Source organism: Myxine glutinosa, chromosome 5, assembly GCF_964187855.1.
Source record: "Myxine glutinosa chromosome 5, kmMyxGlut1.1, whole genome shotgun sequence".
NCBI classification, from domain to species: domain Eukaryota; kingdom Metazoa; phylum Chordata; class Myxini; order Myxiniformes; family Myxinidae; genus Myxine; species Myxine glutinosa.
Genome location: NC_136265.1, coordinates 155,990,146 through 156,013,809, shown reverse-complemented (window position 1 = coordinate 156,013,809; position 23,664 = coordinate 155,990,146). Strand labels below are relative to the sequence as shown.

The following is a 23,664-nucleotide window of genomic DNA, read 5'->3' as shown; positions in this document are numbered from 1 at the left end:
CCCCTCTATTTACATGAAATGGTTTGGTCCATTCGCAAAGCCAAAGCGAACGGCTTGCGAGTACGGTGACAATCTCCCCCCTCTATTTACATGAAATGGTTTGGTCCATTCGCAAAGCCAAAGCGAACGGCTTGCGAGTACGGTGACAATCCCCCCCCCCCCCCCTCTATTTACATGAAATGGTTTGGTCCATTCGCAAAGCCAAAGCGAACGGCTTGCGGAGTTTGGTAAATAAATCGCCATAGCTCGGTAACTACTTCTCCGATTAATATGAAACCTTGAAAAGGCACATCCTCGGGTCCCCAGCAATATACCTGGCAAGTTTCAAGTATATCGGACCCGTGGTTGTCGATAAACAGCGGTCACAGACAAACGACACACACACATACACACACACATACACACAGAGATTACTGGAATTATAGATAGATTATTGCTTTATTCTGGACCCTCCTTACTCCAGTTATGTATAAAGGTCAAAGGGCGTCCCATAATTAGGTCATAAACAATCACGTCAGCCAATCATAGATTTCCCCCTTGTTGATAGTTATATCTTTATTATGTGTATTAGGGTAAGGCCTTGTCTTCCATTAAGATGACACTCCATTGCACCAAGTGAAACAAGATAGAATTCCCTTTCATTCCCCATTCCCACTCCCAAAACTTTGGAGGAGGGAGACAGGTTTGAGAGTTCAGTCTTGAGAGTGGAGAGATAGTGCTTCCTGGCTCTCCTGAGGGTAGACACACACTGGTTCCAAGCTCTGTGAAAGGAATGGAGATTGTCTTCCGTTGGATTTGTCCTCCATGAGGCAAAGGCAAGTTGTTTCAGGGCAACTGCCTCACCACAAGATTCAGTGTACCATGGACGGGAGAAAGGGTATGACAACTGAAGACGAGTTGGGATAAATCTGTGCATGAGAGAAAGCAATTTACTTTGGAAGAATTCCCAGGATGAGTTGATGTCAGAGGCAGTAGAGATGGGAGGCCAGTCTAGATGATTGTTGGCTGCTTGAAGACCGTGCCAGTCGGCCTGAGTGAAATGCCAGACTCGTCAGCGCTGAGGAGGCTCTCTGAGAATGGCCAAAGAGATGTCCACTTTTTCAAGGAAATGATCAGATGAACCGATTAGAGCAGAAGAAGAACAGCAGACACTTGCAGGGAAGTTAATCATAACCAAGACAAGAAGAGAAGATGCTCTGTTCACTGAGATCCGGGTCGGGAAATTGACAGATTGTGTCAGTCCCAATGAGTAGTGGAAGTCCTTTGCTGAGGTGCCATGGCTGGTGCGAGATGTATCCACACCCAGCCAGCTTGCATGATGACAGGTGAAGTCACCACATATGAGGAAGAGAGTGTTGGGATGAGTGGATAGAAGTTGGTCCATGTCCATGTTGTCAGACAGTGAGACAGAGAGATGTAAATGGAGTCATCACTGTTTGGTGGATGGTACAACACATGAACAAAAGGTGGGAGCAGAGGGGAAGCCCTAGCCCCGTGGTTCCCATCCTGGGGGCCATGGTGTATTTGTCAGGGGGCCATGGGGTAATTTGAACCATACTAAAAATTAAATATTGGTTTAAAAAATATATTGTTTGACTTTGATGTTGTTTTGTTTTTTTCCTATTGCAGATTTGACGTTGTAGCTTCTGGGAGTAAAAAAAGAAAGTATCTTGACGAATACATCAAGCTTGGATTCACGTCCATAACCGTGTCTGGCCAAGAGAAACCACAATGTGTGCTGTGTCACAAGGTTTTGAGTACTGAATCCACGAGGCCATCCAAGTTGAAGTTGCACCTCGAGACGAATCACGCACAACATGCAAAGCAGGATCCCAAATTTTTCAAGCGGCATGAAATAAATTTAAAACGACAGAAGTTGGAAGAGGGAGGAGCTTTTCAACAACAAACTAGAGCAACTGTCCAAGCTTCTTATGAAGTTGCTCTTGAAATTGCAAAGAAGAAAAAACCCCACTCGATTGGGGAGACACTCATCAAGCCTTGTACCCTCCTCATTGTCGAACGGGTTCTCGGCAAGGCAGAGGCTCGCAAAGTTGAACAGGTGTCTTTATCCAATAACACAGTACAGCGTCGTATCCGTGACATGTCGGAAGATGTGAAACAACAGATCATCAATGAGATTAAGGCGGCGCCTTTCGGCTTGTTTTCTTTGCAACTTGATGAATCGACTGATGTTAGTTCCTGCTCCCAGCCACTGGCATTCGTTCGCAATGTCAAGGGAGATGATATCAAGGAAGAATTCTTGTTCGGCAGTGCCCTGGAAACAACGACAAAAGCTAACGACGTCATGGAAAAAATGAAGTTGTTCTGCGATGCGGGAGGAATTCAGTGGGAGAATGTATGCGGTGTCTGTCCTGACGGTGCTCCTGCCGTGCTTGGTTCCAAATCCGGATTCCAAGCAAAAGTGAAGATGCTGGCACCACAAGTGAAAGGAACCCACTGTATGATTCATCGCTACGCCCTGGCTTGTAAGACTCTCCCTCTCTCATTGAAGAAAGTTCTTGAAGTCGTAATCAAGATTGTTAACTACATCAAGGCAGGGGCTCTCAACACCCGAATGTTCAAGGAGCTGTGCAAAGACATGAACGCGGAACATGAAAGGTTGCTGTACTATACTGCTGTACGCTGGCTTTCGAAAGGGAATGTTCTGAACCGTGTCTTTGAACTTCGTGCGGAAGTGAAACATTTCTTGAATCTTCAAGGGAAACATTACCTCCTGCAGCATTACGACGAAGAATTGTGGAACGAACGACTTGCTTGTGGAAGGACTTGTGGAACGAATGACATTTACGAGCAGCAGAACCAGCTGAACCTCAAGCTTTAAGGAAGAGCGACTAATATTATTCTTTTCCACGATCATCTCGGAGGATTTGTTGCCAAGCTCCAAAACTGGCGCAGAAAAGTGAACACAGGAAACATTGCTATGTTTGAAAGAATGTCTGAATTGTAAGATAGCATGGGAAAAGAGATTGACCCCGAACTGAAAAATGACATTCTTGAGCATCTGCAGTCATGAGAGCTAGAATTTCATAAGTATTTTCCTGATTTAGACGACAATGAGGCAAAAATTGTGAGGAATCCTTTTTCCGTCAACCTTTGCATGGAGAGATTGCCAGAGGCAATGCAAGACGAATTCCTGTATCACTGAAACGATTCATTTGCCAAAGACGCATTCGAAGAGAAGAGCTTGACGGAGTTTTGGGTGGGAATGGGTCGCTACCCTAATATCAGCCAGATAGCTATCCGGGTGCTTCTGCCATTCTCGTCTACCTATCTCTGCGAAGCGGGGTTTTCCACGCTGTTAATATCAAATCGACACAACCTTGCAATTGCTAAAATGCCATTTCAGCCATCCCACTGAGTTTTTAATTCACTTTTACGGCGCATGCACCGCGTCCCTAGTTTTGATTACCTGAGTTGTTGTCGAATTGAGTTTCTTTTTGTGAGATTATAACACACTGCGTTAAATACAGACACAACAGAGGTTTTTAGTTTTCACATATTCTTGACTTGGAATCTTTTCATACTGTTTTCTTGCATGACAGTTCTATTTTATGCTGTCAATAGTGTTGCTACTGATAATATTAAAATCGCATATCAAACATGCATCATTCGAGCGACGTTGCTTTGTTTGCTTCTTCCAAAAACGATGTAGTTGGGAGCCAGTATGGAACAGAAAAAAACTATGGAACTAAATGTTCATGTTGGCTACTTGGAATTCCTCATTATCTGTGTCATAATTTACCAATTCTCATACAAACAAAATAGCCAATTAAAGGAAAAAACACCTCTCAGAATGCACCACAGAGCATCTAGAAATCATTTTTTTTCTGAGGGACATGCCCCCAGACCTCCCGAGCCTGCTTACACGCACTCCGCCGCTCGACCCTCGTGAAAGGGAGGGGGGTGCTGGGGATGTGCTCTGGGAGCCAAGGGGGCCATAACACAAAAAAGGTTTGGAACCTCTGCGCCTAGCCAGAGATACTCCTGGGGGTGTGGTGGATAGAGGGCAGTGCAGGGAGAGTGAGGAAGTGTTTTTGATAAAGATAGCAACCCCTCCACCAGGACGAGGCTCAAGTCTATCATACTGGAGGAGGGAGTAACCAGGGAGAGATATTAAGTAATCAGAGACATCTTGAAGGAGGAAAGTTTCTGTTCAGCAGATTAAGTCTGGTTTGTCAGAAGCAAATTGTATGGGGAGATCAGTCAGGATTGAGCAAAGGCCCCGGATGTTTGAAGTCCATACCATTAAGGAAGAGAAATGGGGAGCATCAGATACAGGACAGGGGAGGGGAGGGGTAGTGTAAGATGAGGAAGAAGAAGAAGAAGAAGAAGAGGAGGTAGGGAGGGCTGTTGGTGTGTCGGAGATTTCTGAATCGCTAGGAGAAAGAAGGATGAGAAGGTCAAAAGGTTTTATGGTGATTTAAAGAGGCACAGTGAGGTGTTGTTTGAGGGGGGAGAGGGGCAGAGCGAGGAAGAAGGTTGGAGGAGGTGGAGGTATGAGTTGAAAGGGAAAGGGAGAGGAAGCGGGGAGGAATCAGCTTTGAGGAGGAAGGGTGAGAGAGGAGAATTGGAGAAACATGGAGGGTGGGGAGATTTGAAGAGGAGGGGCAGTTGTGAAGGGGAGGGGTGAAGAGGGAGTTTCGGAGGAGAGGAGTGAGGGGGGGAGTTTAGGAGGGGAAGGGTGAGTTGGGATTTTAGAAAGTGTTTTTTAATTTTATTTTTTTTATTGGAATCGATGCTCGTGTAAGAGCTAACACATTAAACATGAAAACAGACACATAAAACATGCAATTAAGGGAGTGGGAGACAAGAGGGGGAGAGAGGGAAGCACACAAGCATAGCAACAGAAGAGAACAGGGACGTCGGTAGATCTGTGGAAGGGGGAGGGCTGGGGGAGGAGGGAGGCTTACACAGTTGTAAGCAAATGACCATTTCTAGGAATTTCAGGAAAGAAGTTGGGGATTTAAAGTGGTGGATTTAGGGTGTTTTAACTTTTATTCCCTCTTTTCTCCTGCCTCTGGAACCAACTCCTACATTCTCTTCAATCCCACTCCTCCTTACAGGTCTTTAAAACAGCTGTTCGCCACCATCTCTTATCTTCCCCCATCCAAAACCTTGATCTTTTCTACCCTCATTAATACACCCAAAATTCACCGCTTTCAATCTCCGACTTCATTCCTGAAATTCCTCATCGTGTCAATATGTTTTATACCGTGTTCACAGCCCTCTCCCTTCCACAGATCTCTCGATGTCCCCGTTCGCTACTGTTGTTGTGCGTGTGTGCTTCACTCTCTATCCCCATCTTGTCTCCCGCTCCCTTTATTATATGTTTTGTGTGTTCGTTTATGTTTTTTGTGTTTAATGTTAGCTCTTACACGAGCCTCGATCTTGTATTAAAAAAAAATTATCTTTTGTAGATGGTGACTTGCAAGTCGAGCCTCAAGGGCGTTGCAGAGAAGCGCTTCTTTTAAAATAACAATAAATACAAGACACAGGGAGGTGAAATTCACTGCATGTGATGTGTAACGCATGCAGAGTAAAACAAGTTTTCATTTATGTCCGTAGGATGTCTAATAAATGAAGATATATGTACACCTGGCACGAGGCTTCAGCCCTTGGCATGCTCATGAGGCTGTACCGTTGGTTTATTTTTTATTTTTTGCTATATCAGGTCCAGGCTTATGGAAGAGCTCGGACACAGAACATATGAGGACACAACATAGCAAAGGAAACCGTAGGGGAAAGGGGAAATTCTAACAGCAGGACAGAGGGAGAAAGTAGATGGAGACGGACAACCAATGGGAGCAGGTAACGATGAGTGGTAGGGGAGAAAGCAAGGGATGGATAAGATGGATACGTCAGCAAAGTTTTGGGAGGGGTGGGGATGATTTATCGGGTGTCCAAAAGATTGTGGTTTTGTTTGGGGGTTAGGGGGTGGTGGGTGGGGGGGGGATGCCTTAACATTGTGATGAACAGGTGTCCTGAAGACCTGAAGGGGAGAATGAGATCGAAGAGTGTGGAATGTGGCAGGGGAAAAGAGTTATAAATAAGTGGAGGTGGTTCTGGATTTTGGCAGTTTCACGAGGAAGGGTTTGTTTTACAGTATAGTTCATGCAGATACTTGGGGAGGACAGAGCACAGAGAGGGCAGAGGTTACAAAACCCAAAATGATGAGGAAGAACACAGAAAGAGCACCAACCTGTCAGCGATGACAGAGTGATAAGCCCATAGACTCAGCCTCATTGCGAGAGATTCCAAGGATCCTGAAAGCCTTGGTTTCCATGGAGTCAAGCTGAGCAAGGAGTGATGCTGGGGAGCCAGCCCAGAGGGGAGAGCAGAACTCCATCAAGATCCGGAAGAAAGCTTTGAGGTAGAAAGGAGCTCAGGTGTGCCACGTGGTTTTTTGTTTTTTTTTCAACATAACGCCATTGACAAAGTATGGGCACGTGTTAACGCTTCATAATTTTCGTGTTAACATTTTTTCGTGGGGGCGCAGGATTAGATTTGGATCCAGATCCAGCTTATCATCAGTGGGATACAAAACGTAAACTGTTCAGCCTGGCAGAGGAATGCTCTCCACCGAGTGCTGTTGTATTTATTCTTCTTATTTTATGCCACACTAATACCCAAAGTGGTCTCAGCATATTTTGGTTGCACAAGATATTTGTATGTTTGTGCATGTGTTGGTGCGTAATGCTTCATGATTGCCGTGGTTTATTTTGCAGATGGTTCCTATAATCAAGCACTATACAAATATATTGGTGGAACATCTAAGACAGCGTGAATCTCAATCTCTGGAAGCTAAAAGGTAAGGGGCTTTATCTGATGTCGAATTACATGACTTAAAGTTATCTGCAGCAGACTGGCTTTATTCAGAATTTGATTATCTCCTGTATTATTTCGCTGAGTAATTGAGTAAACTTCCCTCGCCCTTTGAAGAGGGAAATTGAAGTCTGAAATAGAGGATTTTGCTTGTCATAATGTAATAAAATGAGTTCCCTTGCAAAGAACTTCAATGCAGGAGACCATTAGGCCCATCCAAGCTTGCATGATGATTGCCAAGCTATGGTTGTTCGTGCTCCATCTTTTTTATTTAATGCTGAGCATCGAGCAAGGAAGCATCACACACCACCGTTGTCTTTGGTATGACTCAACCAGGGTTCGGTCCTCCGACTTCGCAGACTCTGAGCAGACGCTCTCATGATTACGCCCCTAAGTCCGATTTTGGTCTTTGTGTGTATATTTATTCGAGACCATGGAAGCAATTTTGGGAAATTTTAACTTGTTTTGATACATGCCACAAACTGCTTGCTACATTATAGTTGGTATAGGCTTTGTATGTAGAGATAACCTACAGGGTGTTTCAAAAAGAGTGATACAACTTTAAACGTTTATTTACAAAGAAAAACCTCAGGCACGTGAACCAAACATTTTTTGAAAGGTTATGACATGGTATTTTCCATAACTGATTGCTATTGCAGTAAGGCACTGCTGGAGTTCGTGAGAACCCAAGCTCTGAAATTGGCATTTACGCAAAATCCTTGTAATTGACGTTCTCGATGTGTGCCCCTCATTGTGTGCCCTTCAGACAGGCATTGATCCTGACTCCAAAGTTCTGTCCAACTTGCCTGTAGGTCTCATGTGGTACTGCCTGGAGGTAGTCTGACACCTCCTGCTTCAGATCATCCAGTGTGGCAGGGCAGTTGACATAGACAGAGCCCCTGGCAGCCCCCCAGAACCAGTAGTCCAGAGGGTTTCAAGTCTGGATTATGGGCTGCCCAATCATGAGTGGTACCCAGGGCAACGAGGTGGTTTCTGAAGAGCTGCTGCAGGAAAGTGATGGTGTCACCATGTACGCGGGGGTGCACCATCGTGCATATAAACCAGGTCATGCTGAACTGGTTTGGGGTGACCTTTTGGGCTAGATCATTATGGAACTTCTGGGGCACAGCCCTGTCGTGCTCACCGTTGATCGTCACCATCTGCTGTTGTCTTTCTCAAACCAGTAAGGCCCAAGCATTCCCCATCTGCATTGAAGACGCAGAAGCATGTGACCTTTGGCCCTTTCAGGTACCTCTTCGTGATCTCAAGTGGTTCTGCCCCCCAGAAAATGTTGTTGTGGTTGCTGTTGAACGGTTGCACCGTTCAAGTGGAAATGCCTTCTGCTCTACTGTCGATATCATAGTTGAGCTATGGAGCGAGAAATCCCAGGGAACAAATAGTACGATAACACCACCAAACCCTGAAAAGGAAAACTGTATAGGTCAAAAAACAGAGAAATGGCAGGAAGTCAAAGTTGTATCAATCTTTTTGAAACACCCTTGATATGTGTCAAAGAAACAAAAAAAAATTGACTCGGGTAAAGTTATAAGTGTGGCCTCCCAGTGTTTAGGAGTGACAGCATTGTAATTAGTTGTAAACATGGGCAAACATAACACCAAGAGTGCACCACCACTGGAGACACACGAGGATGAAGCCTGATGGAAATAACAAGTTGATGTTGGAAAAGTGAGAAAGCTTCATCACGAGAGGTTTTCACTCTAGAAACCCTTGGTTTTCACACATAGAATGAGAAAGGCGAGTGTGAGTTATCTTTTTGGGGTTCAGAATGTTGATTGCAGGAAAAGACAAACGAGGCACATAGAGGACCGCTTGATTATTTCTGAATCCTGTTGAAACACTGTTGATTTATGGTTATGCAGAAAATTACGATCTCCGAAACGGTTGTGCAGAAATTCACCAAACTTGGTTGTTATGATCACCACATGACAAAAAGGTGTGAGAGCAGTATCACTTTTAGCCCTGCCCCCCTGGGATACTAAACACTGGTGTGCCAACTTGTGGTAGCTTAAAACCTTGCGAGGATTCTGAAGTACTACCGTACCTTGGGGCTTCTATTTGCTCTGGTTCGGCTGTGAAAAAAAGAATGCACAAACACACAAACACTTGAAAATATTTATGAGACTTTCTGTGGATTTTAAATTTTTAACATGTGACAAGTTATTTTACTTATGTATTTTTTTGGTTTTTTAAATGTGATTTTGTTTCATTCCAGAGTTTTTGGATCATACAGCATGGACGTAATCGCCAGTGCAGCGTTTAGTACTCAAGTAGATTCATTGAACAATGAAAATGATCCATTTATTAAAAACATTAATAAACTGATGAAGTTTTCATTTCTCAATCCATTGGTCCTTCTTATATGTAAGTACGACTCATGTTTTGGGATTTATTGCAGCATAATAAATTATATGTGTGCTTCAAATGACTGTTTAATGCTTTTTGTCATAATGTATATTCATGTTCTTTGGTCACAAAATAGACCAGGAGCCAGGGGTCTTTGTTTTGCATAAAACTACCATTTGTCTAGCTCTAGCATGATTGTTTTTTATTAAAGGGTGCCCATCGGCAGTCTAAAAGTGCAGTCTTAAGGTTCCTGAGTGGTGCGTTAATGTATCAGGCCCATATATGTGTTAATTACAGTGGTGCTGGGTTCGGAAAAGTTCAACGTCAGTGTATGCTTTCCTGACCATATACATCATTCAAATCTTACAATATTTGGTATTGAGTTACTGTAGTAACTGTGTTACTACACAGTACATCGACTGGTGAAACCAGGTTTGATTGATAGCTCGGCATTTTTAAACTGAATGAATTTCATTTTCGCAAAATGGGAAAAACCGCTTTCACCAAGGTCACTTCCTTCATTTTTGAGTGAGTGACACATACAAGACACAAAGCTAAACTTAGTCATCACTTCCTTCATTTTGAGTGAGTGACACATACAAGGCACAAATCTAAACTTAGTATCATTTATTCAGAAACGTGAGCCATGTCCTCACGAACAAATTGAGTGGTATATGAGGTCCATGTCTGCAAAAACAAGTGAGTTACAGGCCCACAAGTAAACACTTATTCCAAAGTAGAAATGTGCGTGGAAATAGGTTCATTTCGGCAAAATGACTTTTATCACAATAATAACCTCTTGATATGAAGGTTTCAAATGCAGTTAATAATTTCTATCAATGCAATGCAGTCGGTAAACATATGAGTAATGGCAGTCAGGTATGATATTTGCAACAAACACACATGTTAATTAATAATGCACTTGGCACATGACAACATAAAAATTAAATTATTATATTCACATTGAACATGTACGTACAGTCCATATTTATATAAACCACATCATTATAACTTAAAAATCATAACACTCATCCACATCACTGTTGTCCGTATCCGACCATTCATCATAGTAGTCGGAAAATGTTGGTTCTAAGACCAACCTAATTTTACATGTAAGTGAATGGGGAAAGTGTGTTGGAACATATGGACCACCCACTCCAAAACCCCAAAACATCCAAAAATGTCTCCCTCCCCATCAAAGTCAGTAACAAAGGTTAAATCCTCAATAGACCCCTTATACCTAAGTTCTATTTTTTCTTTTTCTCAATTTCTAATTGAAAAACGATTTGACCCAACTAAGCCATCAACAAAGGTTACATCCTCAATAGACCCCCAAACCCTTCGTTGATTCTAAAACACCCATATTTTCTTTGAACTCATATAGAGAGCCAACGAATATTTGTTCATGTTCTATTTTAGGGAATAACTTAATTTTATTTTTGCACTCATCACCATCCAATATATTGTTGGGGATCTCCGACGTCGGCCTTCCCCTTATCAAGGGGGGATTAATCCCCTTGTCCTTTTACTGGCCGACGCGATCCTGAGGCTATCACGTTCCTTCCGGTCGGTGTTAAATATGGTTGTTTGTCGAATTAGTCCTATTACCCAAGTACGAACACCGACCGTGAAGCAAGGAAATACCCCCACCCAAACCACGGCGTTAGTGGACACGCCAAGCGAAGCGAGCCGCAATTCGGGCCGTTAACAGGTGCTAGACCCGATTCTAAGCGGTTCCTAATCGTGCCACGCTTACCCAATTGAGGAAAAGACTGATACGGTCAAATTGAGAGGAAACCAGGAAGAACAAGGAATTTATTACACTTTGTACAAATAAGAAGAGGAAGGAAAAGAAAGAATGTCCAGGGAAGAGGAAGAAGCAGGTACATAGGGCAGCCTTAAACAGTCTTATACTTATGCCTGGACACAGGCCCGTTCACTCTCAGACTCACTCTCAGGCTCAGTCACACAGGGTTGGTAGGTGGTCGGGTTGAGGGTCCACAGCTCGTCCGGTCCCTGACTCGTCCCGTGCAGATGGTGGAAGACGGCAGGCAGCTCTCCACGTGGCATAGACGCGAGGCGGACAATTATATCGGGGGATCGGTAGGTGGCGATTATATTGCGATTATAATACTTGTACTGGCGCCCTTATGCGTGCCCCCGGTATCGCAGTATCGCCGGGGTACAATACGCCACTTTCCCCAAGCCCTCCGCAATGCCACGTAAACCCTTCACTACGGGCGCCTTCCACAATAGTCCTTCTCGACGCTGCAGTTCTCTGCAATGCGTGCCACGCGCCAGCCCTTTGTAAAGCGCAATCAATCAATCAAGGCTTGTCCCCGCGCGTCTCTCCCTCTCGTAACTCTGAACACGAACCAAGCGCCTCTCCCATCAGAACTTCACAAGCGAACTCATGTCTCATCTGAGGTGGGGGCCTCGCGCGAAGGGTTATATTGCCATGCCCAGTGAACCCTCTTGAATGTCCAGCCACACCCTGTCAGGCGATGTCGCCTCAGCCCTGATTGGCTGGTGAGGGCTTACCGGCTCCGCCTTTGACGGCTGCTTGGCGTGGCCACACCTCCCCCCTTGCGCTCCGCCCCCTTTTCGGGCCTTACCTCGTGGCCATTGGGCTGGTTTGGGCGAGCAAGAGCAGCAAACGCTGCTGGCAGCCAAAGTGTAACAAACTGGAAGAGGCGATGGAGTACAGACTGGATAGCGCTTAATGGCGTCGATTGGAGGGAGGTGCCAAAATGGACGAACGGGGCCTACTCTTATTTATTCTACACAACGCAGATGCAACTATTGGGAATGGCCTTATCCTAAACACATACTATGAAATAACTAACGTCTTAAGGTGACCTACGTGTTGCTTGTGGCCTAACTTTGGGGTGCAACCTCTAACCTTTAATGTTACCTGTGTGGGTTCTCAAACCCGCAACAATATTGATAAATAGTATGTTTGAACTTGGTTCTTGGTTTAAGTATCTTTGTTGGGCAGAGATGAAATGATAAACCTCTTATTGCTCTTGTTTCAGCACCTCCTGAGCCACATATCGTTTTGAGATTGCAGTAAATTATTTTTCCATTGAACTTTTGATAACCATCAAAGTTTTCTCTCAATTTAAGGATGTTTATTTTCCATACATCCTCTGACCTATTTGATTTTAAATTTATCTGCTTATTTGTTTTATTAACTTTTGTTTTAGTTATTTCTTCAATAAGACTTATTTGATACTTCTCACATTTGTGATGTTTTCCATTTTTATACCAAGGCTGTGATTTTCGCCACTCTTTGGTTTGGTTATTGTTTCATTCTATCATTTATATACCAGCAAAAAAGGCGGCAGTAGCCCGTTAAACCCCCCCCCCCCCCATCCCTTTTTTTTCAATTGATTCTTACGTATATCTTAACTCTTGTGTTTATCTTTACACTTATGTTTATCTTAACTTGTATTTATCTTCACACTTAAATTATCTTAACACTTATATTATCTTATCACTTATCTTAATACTTGTATCCAAAAGGCATACTATAGGTTTTCCCGCTCAATTTCATACTTTTTTCACTCAATTTCGTTTACGAGCTATCAATTTCACGCATAAACCGATAACGGAACATTGTGTGCATTCAATTACACAATCGGAGCATCCAAATTCGTTAAGGAGCAATCAAATTGAGAATGCATTCAACCATCTTCACAAGATATGCAATCGATTTCATTAAAGCATCAATTGAATATTTGAGCGTTCAATTTCACATGGATTCTCTGCCACTGTGCAAACGCTTTCATTTTTAAGCAAACATTTTCATGTTAAGTGCAATCAATTTCAAGGATTGCAGACATTCATTCCCTAGCACAAGATGTTCTGATAATCTTTTGATGCATTTATTGACATGGAGTTTATTGTAACTTTTAGAGTAACGTGTGTGTGTGTGTGTGTGTGTGTGTGTGTGTGTGTGTGTGTGTGTGTGTGTGTGTGTGTGTGTGTGTGTGTGTGTGTGTGTGTGTGTGTGTGTGTGTGTGTGTGTGTGTGTGTGTGTGTGTGTGTGTGTGTGTGTGTGTGTGTGTGTGTGTGTGTGTGTGTGTGTGTGTGTGTGTGTGTGTGTGTGTGTGTGTATTTTGTACTTTTCCGCTTCACTTCCCCGCTTGGTAACTCTCTCAAGTATGTCGCGACGATGGATCTGGCCGTTGCTCGGTTGATGCCAAGGTTGTCTGCCAACTGCATATAGTCCATGTTTTCGCTTTCGAATGCGTCAATCAGTCTCCCCCTGTCTTCATTTGAAATGTGCCTGTATCGAGCACGCCTTGCCGCCATTTTCAAATAGAGCTCGACAGACTCGGAGCTATCGGGTTAGATGTATAATTTGTTCAAGACTTACGTCCTGTACCTAAAGCACATGGAATGGTTGTGATTTTGCTATGAGCAGGTATTTACTAACCTTTTAAATTCAATGTACTTATTTAAAATATGGTTGCTCATTCGTGAATATGAATGACCGAAGAGATACCGAAGACAGCTGAAAACAGCTGCAGATGAATTTGGATGCTCCTTGAAGACTTATGCTCGTAATTAACATTTGAATGACGCTTTTTAAATATTGAACGCTCGGAGTGGGAATTTGGTTGACCATATTAAAAAATTGAATGCTTGTTTTCATTGGCGAGCGCATACCACATTAAATTGAACGCTCTACTTATGAAATTGATTGAAACAAATATGAAATTGAGCGGGAAAACCTATATTAATTCCATTGTCTAACATAAACCTCTTATCATCTGAAACCTCTTAACCTCTTATCATTTATGACGAACTTCCTTGAAAATGTCTGCTGCTCTTTTTCTGCTCCAATCGGCTCATCTGATCATGTGCTTGTTAAAGTGGACATCTCTCTGACCATTCTCAGAGAGCCTCCTCAGCGTCGACGAGTCTGGCATTTCACTCAGGCCAACTGGCACGGTCTTCAAGCAGCCATCAATCATCTGGACTGGTCTCCCATCTCTACCGCCTCTGACATCAACTCATCCTGGGAATTCTTTCAAAGAAAATTGCTCTCTCTCATGCACAGATTTATCCCATCTCGTCTTCAGTTGTCATACCCTTCCTCCCGTCCATGGTACACGGAATCTTGTGGTGAGGCTGTTGCCCAGAAACAACTTGCTTTTGTCTCCTGGAAAGCAAATCCAACGGAAAGAAATCTCATTTCCTTTCACAAAGCCCGAAACAAGTGTGTGTCCACCCTGAGGAGAGCCAGGAAACAATATCTCTCCGTTCTCAAGACCGACTCTCTTATCTGTCTCCCTCTTCCATATCCTGGTGGCATCTGGTCAAATCTGTTTCTGGTGTTTGTTCCCCCTCCATCCCCTCCCTCACCTCAAACGGCTACACGGCTGACTCCGCACGTGAAAAAGCTGAATGCCTCAACTCTGTGTTTGCCTCTAAATCTTGTGTTCCAAACCCATCCCTCTCTGTACCCAGTCATACCCAGCTGCTCCTGGACTCTGTGTCCTTTCCTCCTGACAAGGTGGAAAAGTTTCTGTCAACCCTCGACTCTGATTCTGCAACTGGTCCTGATGGCATCAGCCCACGGGTCCTAAAATCATGTTCTTCCGCTCTTTCACTCCCTCTCTCTGTTCTCTTCACCCTCTCTTTTGCTCAAGGTCATCTGCCATCTGCTAGGAAATCAGCCAACATCACCGCTTTGCACAAAAAAGGTGCAAAAACAGATCCTAGCAACTACAGACCAATCAGCCTTCTCCCAATTATCAGCAAAGTCATGGAATCCATCATTGCTTCAGATATGAAATCTTTCCTCTTCTCCAATGGCTTGATGTCTGACCATCAGTTTGGTTTCAGACCTGGTCACTCTACTCTGGACATGTTGCTTCTGCTTTCTCAACAATGGATGGAGGTCCTCAACGCCAAACAGGAAATTAGAGCTGTCTCCCTTGACATTTCACGTGCCTTCGATACGGTCTGGCACCCCGCTCTGCTCACCAAACTCTCCTCCTTTGGTATCCATGGAAATCTCCACGCATGGCTGGCGGACTTCCTCTCTAGTCGTAGTCAACGTGTGGCCCTGAATGGGTTTCTCTCATCTCCTCCTCCTGTTCAGGCTGGAGTTCCCCAAGGCAGTGTTCTGGGCCCTGTGCTTTTTCTGGTCTTCATCAATGATCTCTCTGACTCTCTTGAAAATCCTCTCTATCTCTTTGCTGACGACTCTACTCTCTGTCGCTCCATTCCTCCTCCCTCAGATCGGCAGTCTGCAGCCTCCTCACTCTCTGCAAACCTGGACAAAATCGCAGACTGGGCAAACAAGTGGAACATGTCTTTCAATCCTGACAAATCTCACACTCTGACGATGTCTCTCCGAAATGACCGACTGGACAACCCTCCCATCCACTTTCTGAATAATCCTCTCCAATAAGTTCTGTCACTCAAGCTTTTGGGTCTCACTATCTGCCATGATCTTTACTGGGAAAACCACATTTCAATTCTGGCCTCCAAAGCCAGTCGCCGACTGGGCATCCTCCGTCGTGCGAAGTCCTTCCTTGGTACACCTGAGCTCCTCACCACTTACAAGGCTTTCACCCGCAGCTCTATGGAATACTGCTCTCCCCTCTGGTCTGGTGCTCCTGCCTCACACCTAGCTCGTCTTCACGCTGTTGAAACCAAAGCGTTCAGGATCATTGGAATCTCCTGCGATGAAGCTAACTCCAAGGGCCTTTCACTCACTCACCACAGGCAGGTTGGTGGTCTTTCTGTCTTCTACCGACTCCTCTCTGGCCTTGCCCCCCCCCAGCTCTCTTTGGGCTCTGTCCCCCAAATATTCCTACAGGTCGCACAAGATCTGCCTGCAACCCTCTTATGGTTAAACTGCCAAAATCAAGACTTTCTGCTCACCTTCACTCCTTCATTCCTCTTTTCTCCCGCCTCTGAAACAAACTCCCTCACTCTCTTCAATCCCACTCCACCCTCCAGGTCTTTAAAACAGCTGTTCACCACCATCTCTTATCTTCCCCCATCCAAAACCTTGATCTTTTCTACACCCGCTAATTTCACCCAAAATCCTACACTTTTTTTTTTTGGACATACCAACTTCTGTCCTGGAAGTCCTTGGTCCCCTTGTGTTTTATACCTCTCCCCCCCCCCCTTCCCACGCCTCCTCCCCCCAAGCCCTCTCCCTCCCACACTTCTCCCTGCTCTCAAATGTTGTGGTTGTGTGCTTCCCCTTCTCTCCCCATCTTGTCTTCCGCTCCCTCTTTTTATATATTTTGTTTGTCTGGTTGATTTGTTTGTGAAAAGATGTCAGCTCTTTCACGAGTCTCGATTCAGTATACAAAAATATATATATAATCAAAAGCCCCCAATGCCTCCTTATTTACCTTCTCTATATAATTGATGTTTATTACTTCGTATTGCATTCATTTTTCTGTACTCTTCTTTCTTAAAGGTTAAACAGTTGTAATAATGTTCAAAGTTTATTGTTTCTTTGATTACATTTTCCTTTACCCCCTTTAACTTTTTATCACTCTTTTCAATATTATCAATATACTTATAAGCAATCCTTTTCATTCAATCCCACAAATTCACTCATTACCTTTCCACCCAATTCATCTTTGAACTTTCCAATAACCTTCTTATTCTTTGTAGAGAATAGTTTATTATCTGATTTATAATTGCTTGTATCATAAATATCAATATCTTGAGACATATCTTAATAAATATACTCTGTATTGATTTTCAAAATAAAGCTGCTTGTATCCATATTAGTAGATTAATATCATCCACATATCTCCTCTTCAAATTATTGTAAAAGTAATCATACATTAATAATTTTGATAAGTCAATAATTGATGTTGTAGTGGAATTGTATCCAAGTTATAACCCAGGTGCTATGACAACTTCTGTCCACTACATGGCTATTATAAGATCTAGTCCGCAGAGACTCACAGATATGACAGATTTTATCCTCTCTAAACTTTGTTTATTCTTGCTTTGTTCATTCCATTGGTTTAAATGTATTTTCCATTATCTGTGTTAATCGAACACAATCTCTTTCTAATCTTTTTACAAATTCCCAGAGAAGCATCTTTTCCTCAATAAAGTTATAATTTATTCTACTTTTTACCAACAGATGATTTAATATAATAACAGAAACCACAAGGAGTATGTTTTTGATATTTATTTGTGTATGATTGTTCTGGATTGGGTGAGTCACTGTCCATCTTTTCAAGATCACTTTCAAAATCAGCATAAATCACAAAAATGTGTTTTATTGACTTATTTTAAATTTTTAAACTTAATATTTGAACCTACTTTTGGTAAATTAATAACAGTTGATTTATGATTAGAACAATATTTTAAATGTTGTTCCAGTCTTTCTTTTGTACTAGGGCATTGCCCGTACTATATCTATATCTAAAATTATATCCCCCCCCTCTATTTACATGAAATGGTTTGGTCCAAAGCGAACGGCTTGCGAGTACGGTGACAATCCCCCCCCTCTATTTACATGAAATGGTTTGGTCCAAAGCGAACGGCTTGCGAGTACGGTGACAATCCCCCCCCTCTATTTACATGAAATGGTTTGGTCCAAAGCGAACGGCTTCCGGAGTTTGGTAAAGAAATCGCCATCGCGTGCACAAACGCGCAGGAAAGCGAATGAATCGCAAATTCGTTTTTATTAGTTTTAAAACATAGTTTAACGCCAACATAGTTTGCAAACGTGAAATAAATGAATACGCTCTCAAATGTGCCATCCGAGGCAGAGTGTGTCCGCCACGTTCGGCACACGCGATAGCTCGCTGCTCTCTGATTGGTTGAATCGTTTTTTGGACATAGCTCGGTAAGTAATTGTCCGATTAATATGAAACCTTGAAAAGGCACATCCTCGGGTCCCCAGCAATATACCTGGCAAGTTAAAAGTATATCGGACCCGTGGTTGTCGAGAAACAGCGGTCACAGACAAACGTACAAACGTACAGAGATTACTGGAATTATAGATAGATGAAAAACGTTAAACACCTTTGACAAGGATATGTTGTATTAATTGTTCTGTTAACTACTTGAGATGTGGTCAATCTTGATAAATTTTCAATGTACGCATAGTGTGAATTTTCTTCTAAAATAAAACGAAGGTCAATGGGTGTCTCATCGTTTTTATATTTATCTGTAATTTCCTAAATTTGAACTTTGTTTGTTTCTGTTAGTCCATAAACATTAACAGATAGATTATTCATTTTCTCAAATTTAGGCATATCGATAAATGACATAGGAAAGTTCAAATCTTCAACATTTAGAGTATTGTTGTGTGGTTCCCTCAATTAACACTGAAAGAACCACAGAAGGCAAACAAGCATTAATGGAGGTGTTTTGAATCCAACTATGTGGCGGATTATACGCGAGGAGGAAGAATAGTACCGACTTACCTGGATGGGTGTCGCCGACGTCTTCACCCTGCAAAAATTAATTAAATTTTTTTTTTAAAGAAAATATTTAATAATTTTTTTTAAAATAAATGAATAAAAAACTGTCCTTTTGTTTGCGTTTTGTATGTACAGTATACTGTGTTCAGTTATCAAGCAGCTAGTTAGCGCTTGCCAAACAGGCTGTTCCTTATTAACGGTTTTGAATGGTGCACTTGCTTGAGTGCTTTAGCCACTTGGCGAGCACAAGCGACAAGAAACTTTGGAACTGAACATACTCCAGGTTCATTACATGGCAATGAGGACAAACACCCAGACCATGACTTATTTCGGCCATATTGATGAATTTGTCCCTCGGGGGCAGATTTTGACCCGACATGTGGCAGGGACGAAACTCGGGTTGTTCAGAATCGAAAGCAGGTTTTATTGAAATTATTTATTTTTCCCAAATGTGGTAAAGGTTTTATTCACTGTCAGTGACTTGGAAGAGGTAGGGGAAGGGTGGAGTGGGTTGGGAGTCTGGAGGGAAGTGGTGAGTGGTAGGAGGGAGGGGAAGGTGGGAGTTTGGAGGGAAGGGTGTGGGATGGGAGTCCAGGGGAAAGGTGTGTCGGAGGAGGAGGGAAGGGAAGAGGTGGGGTGGACGTCTGGAGGGAGGGGATGGGAAAGGGTTGGGTGGGAGGAGGGAGGGGCTGGGTGAGATGGAGGGCAAGGGGTGGGAGATGGGACCTGGTGTAGCCCGGCAATGCCAGGTACATTTGCTAGATGTTTATAATACCCACTCGTATGTTGTTCTCCCTAAATAGAAAATGCTTCTCTTCATGTTAGTGAGTGCGTGCTCATTACTTAGCATCCTCATGATTTGTATTTTTTAAAATCTTTTTTTGTGTTGTGCTGTTAGTTTTGTTTCCAGTGGTTGTTCCAGTGTTGCAATTCTTCAAAGTTTCGTTCTTATCTTCTTCCATTTTGCACTTCTTCAACTCCAACTTGCAACGTATGAAGAAGACTCGGAGTAAAGGAAAACATTCGGTGAGATTCACCTTTTGGAACGCTTTCACTTTCAAATGCATAACTGAAGTTTTAACTCATTCATAACCATATTGTTATCTTGGGATTGAAGGAAAACCTCAGTTATATATTACACAGGATAGTGATGTTGCTGATGCCATTCGTATGGAAACAGCTGGATAATCTCGAGAGTTGCGCATGAACCGAAACATTTTTCTGAAGCAGCAGCAGTGTCCCTTGCAAGTTACAATATGTATTAGAAAGGACAAATGAAGAAGAGCACAATGCAGGAAAAACAACACTAATTTTCACAAGGCCACATTGATCTCTGCATTGGGGAAATACCAAGTCAATCCCAGCAGATGCCCATTCAATGACAAATCTTCCTTGTGACTGACGGTAATCAAGAAAAGTGATTTATCTTCCCAGCTGTGTATAATCCACTATAGATGGCCATGTTATGAAGAGACTGTAAAATATTAATCTTTCCTGACCTTCCTTTTTTTCTTTAGTTTTCTTGCTTTTTATTTATTTACTCTGTCATAAAATCAAACATTTAGAATTAATAATTCAATTGTTGAAGGACTGTTTCAGCATACATGCCAACGGCTTTTTTTGCCACGAGTGGTGTGCAGAACAGCTGATTGCAAGTTTCCTCGTATAATAATCATTCCGGACGTGGAACTCATGGACCTTTGGATTTTTAGAAGTGACACGTGGCATTCCAAGTAAATTTGAAACGGTCTTTCCGAGACACCAGCGTGTGAGTCATCGAAAACCAACCACACCGATTACATTATTTAACAATCCATTAAAATGTCACGTTTGTCAGAAAATGAGGAATGAAATAATTGGACACTCTTCCATATCCAATCATAATTGCAGGGTCTTCCATTAGCCATGTTGCAAGGCTCCTTCATGTGAGAAGAGGAAATACTTTTGACCTCAGAAGACATTATCAAGTCTCATTGGATCAATAAGAGACGTGCCAAGAAGTGGATTTCCCAAAAGAATGAGCCCCACTCAGGACCAATGCATTTGCACTACTCATCCAGACAATTGGTTTCAAACTGCCGAGAGTACTTCAAACACACTCACTGGACCTTACAGTATGTGCCAACACGATCGTGAGGCCCTCTTCCACCGACACTTTAGAACCCTCTGATGAGATCTTCCAGCAACATGTTCCAGGGATCATCTTTATGCACAATAGTGCTCCTGCTCACAGGGCCATTTGAGCAAAACATTATTGTCAATGCCAATGTTAATGTTGATCGGCACAAGATTTACACCATATCCCCAAAGTGTAAAACTTGCACCAATCAGCGAGGCTGGTTCATGATATGGTAAGTAGAAAAGGGTTTCCTGAAAACAGCAAATACATTAAAAAAAAAAATCATTCGCGGCTCCCAATCAAAAATATTTTTTGCGCCCGTGAATTTGAGAAGCACAGGGCCGCGAATGTAGAAGCAGGTTCACATTTTATGTACCCACAAATATGCGGGTTTCGCGAATGTCAAATCCACGAATGCAGAGATTTACAGTACAATGTATATTTTGCAGTTTTTTTTATTTAAAATAGTTTTTGAATAGCAGCTTTATGTTATGATCTTTGCCATTTTGATTCAAAGAAGCTTCCTCTCCCAGGATGTGCCCAATTAGCATTTTTCAGGAAACCCTTTTCTTCCTTTTCAGACCAACTCTTGTGCTGGTGGTAGTGTTCCAATCCAAGTATGGATCTTGCTTCCTGACTTCTGTTCCACCACTTTATCTCCACTTCGTTTAAGCTGATGGTAGCTGTTATACTTTGTGGTTAAGCTCTTCCATAAACCTCAACCTTTTTGGGGGTTTAAATGGAAAACGTTAAATAGAAGATAATAAGACAGTGAATGTAATTAAGTTTTAAAGGTTAGTGACGTAAATGCCGCTCTTGTTCTAGGGCCGAGTGGACTTCCTCCAGTTGATGATCGATGCTCAAATCACTGAAACGGTGAAAGATGAAGAGGGAACCGACACACCTTACAAAAGTAAGTGTTGCCACAACATGAACCTAATATTTGCTGAACAAACACCAACCTTGAACTTTTTTCAAATAATGCACTATTTCTTCCAGGAAATTGTTGAAATTAACAAATATTTTGGTATCCACATATGTATTCTTTTGATTTGCAGTGGAGCAAAACACAAAAGCTGAAAAATTACTAAATCTTAGCTTATTCCACACAGAAATCCTAAAATGGCCCGGACAATATTATTGGCACCTTTGAGAAGTTGTTCGAAATAAATATATTTAAAGTAGGTGATTCTCCTTGACTTTGGAATTGAACTCAACTGTGGTGAGTTGCAAGTGCCTGCAATATAAAAATCACTCATTCAACCAGTTTGAAAGGAGAAAAGGAGTCATTCTGCTGTTTTGTGTCACTGTGTCTACCGCAATGAGCATGGAGAAAAGAAAGAAAACCAGAGAATTGTCTGAGGAGGTCAGACACAATATTGTAGCCAAGCATGGACAATCCCAAGGCTACAAGTCCATCTCCAGAGACCTTGATGTTACTGTGTCCACCGTACGCAATATTATCCGGAAGTTTAAGGCCCATTCACTGTAGCCAACCTCCCTGGACGTGGCCGCAAGAGAAAACCTGATCGAAGATTGCAGCGAAGGATTGTTTGAATGGTGGAGAAAGCATCTTGATCAACTTCCAAACTGATTCAAGCTCACCTTCATACACAAGGTACGACAGTTTCAACTCGCACCATCTGTCGCCAACTCAATTAAAGAAGGTTATATGGTAGGAGACCAAGGAGGACCCCTCTAATGAGAGAGAAACAATCGAAAGCCTGACTGGAGTTTTCCAAAATACACCTGAACAAGCCAAAATCCTTCTGGGAGAATGTTCTGCAGACAGATGAGACCAAATTTGAGGTTTTTGGTATCGCACTTTATCTCTCTGTTTACAGAAAATAAAATGAAGCCTTCAAAAGAAAAAACACACCTTCCCTACAGTCAAAATGGAGGAGGCTCAGTGATGTTTTGGGGTTGCTGTGCTGGCTCTGGCACTGGGTACCTTGAATGTGTGCACGGCATCATGAAATCAGGAGATTATCAAGGCATTTTGGAGTGCAATGTTCAACCCAGTGTCAGAAAGCTGGGTCTCAGTCGAAGGTCATGGGTCTTGCAGCAGGACAATGACCCCAAACACAATTCAAAAAAGACCCAGGAATGGTTCAAGACAAAACGCTGGACTGTTCTGAAGTGGCCAGCAATGAGTCCAGATCTAAGTCCCATTGAACACCTGTGGGGAGATATGAAAACAGCAGTTGGGAGAAGGCCCCCTTAAAATCTTGAGAACTGGAGCAGTTTGCACAAGACGAGTGGACCAAACTGCCAGTAGAGAGGTGTACGAAGCTCATTCATGGCTACAGGAAGTGATTGACTGCAGTAATTTTGCCCAAAGGCTGTGCTACCAAATATTAAGTCGAAGGTGTCAATCATTTTGTTTATGCCGTTTATTTTTATTTTCTGATTTAAAAGGATATATTTTGTTCTGAATAAAAAAAACAACAAAGGTTCTGTGATTTTAACAGTGAAATAAAGAATTGTGGGGACCAAATACTTTTGTCAACTTCAACTTATTTTAGAGAAAATTGTGAGTTATTTTTAAAAAGCGCAAGGGTGCCAATATTTTTGGCCATGACTGTACAATTATATTGTTTTACAAAGTGGATATGTTATTCTGAAGTGTAATTGGCATTATTAGTTGTGGTTGTTTCCTCCAACCTTCGCCCTACTTTTGCCTCCTGAATGTAGAAAGTGGATATAATCCGCAGAATGAACCTTTATTTCCTGTTATCTTTCTCTCTTGTCAAATAAAATTCACCTTTTGTGGTCATTTTCATAAAATGAAGATGGAAAAGTGTTCAAAATGTTTGTTGGCATCATCATCTCACCACCCGTAATTTCCTCACGAGAAGATATGGTCTTCATCCTTCCAGATCTGCACTTCCTCCCACAGCTTGCCTCTGC

General features: G+C 42.6%; 1 protein-coding gene across 2 annotated transcripts in view; it reads left to right on the top strand.

Annotated features, from left to right (window-relative positions):
- Positions 1–23,664, top strand: part of LOC137426899 (cytochrome P450 3A24-like) — a 111,887-nt gene that overhangs the window by 51,856 nt on the left and 36,367 nt on the right. For both annotated transcript variants that reach the window (XM_078778885.1, XM_078778884.1), the window contains exons 5-8: positions 6,747–6,829; positions 9,077–9,225; positions 19,534–19,661; positions 21,580–21,667. In XM_078778885.1, the coding sequence (XP_078635011.1) occupies positions 6,747–6,829; positions 9,077–9,225; positions 19,534–19,661; positions 21,580–21,667 (448 nt within the window). The remainder of the gene's footprint in view (positions 1–6,746; positions 6,830–9,076; positions 9,226–19,533; positions 19,662–21,579; positions 21,668–23,664) is intronic.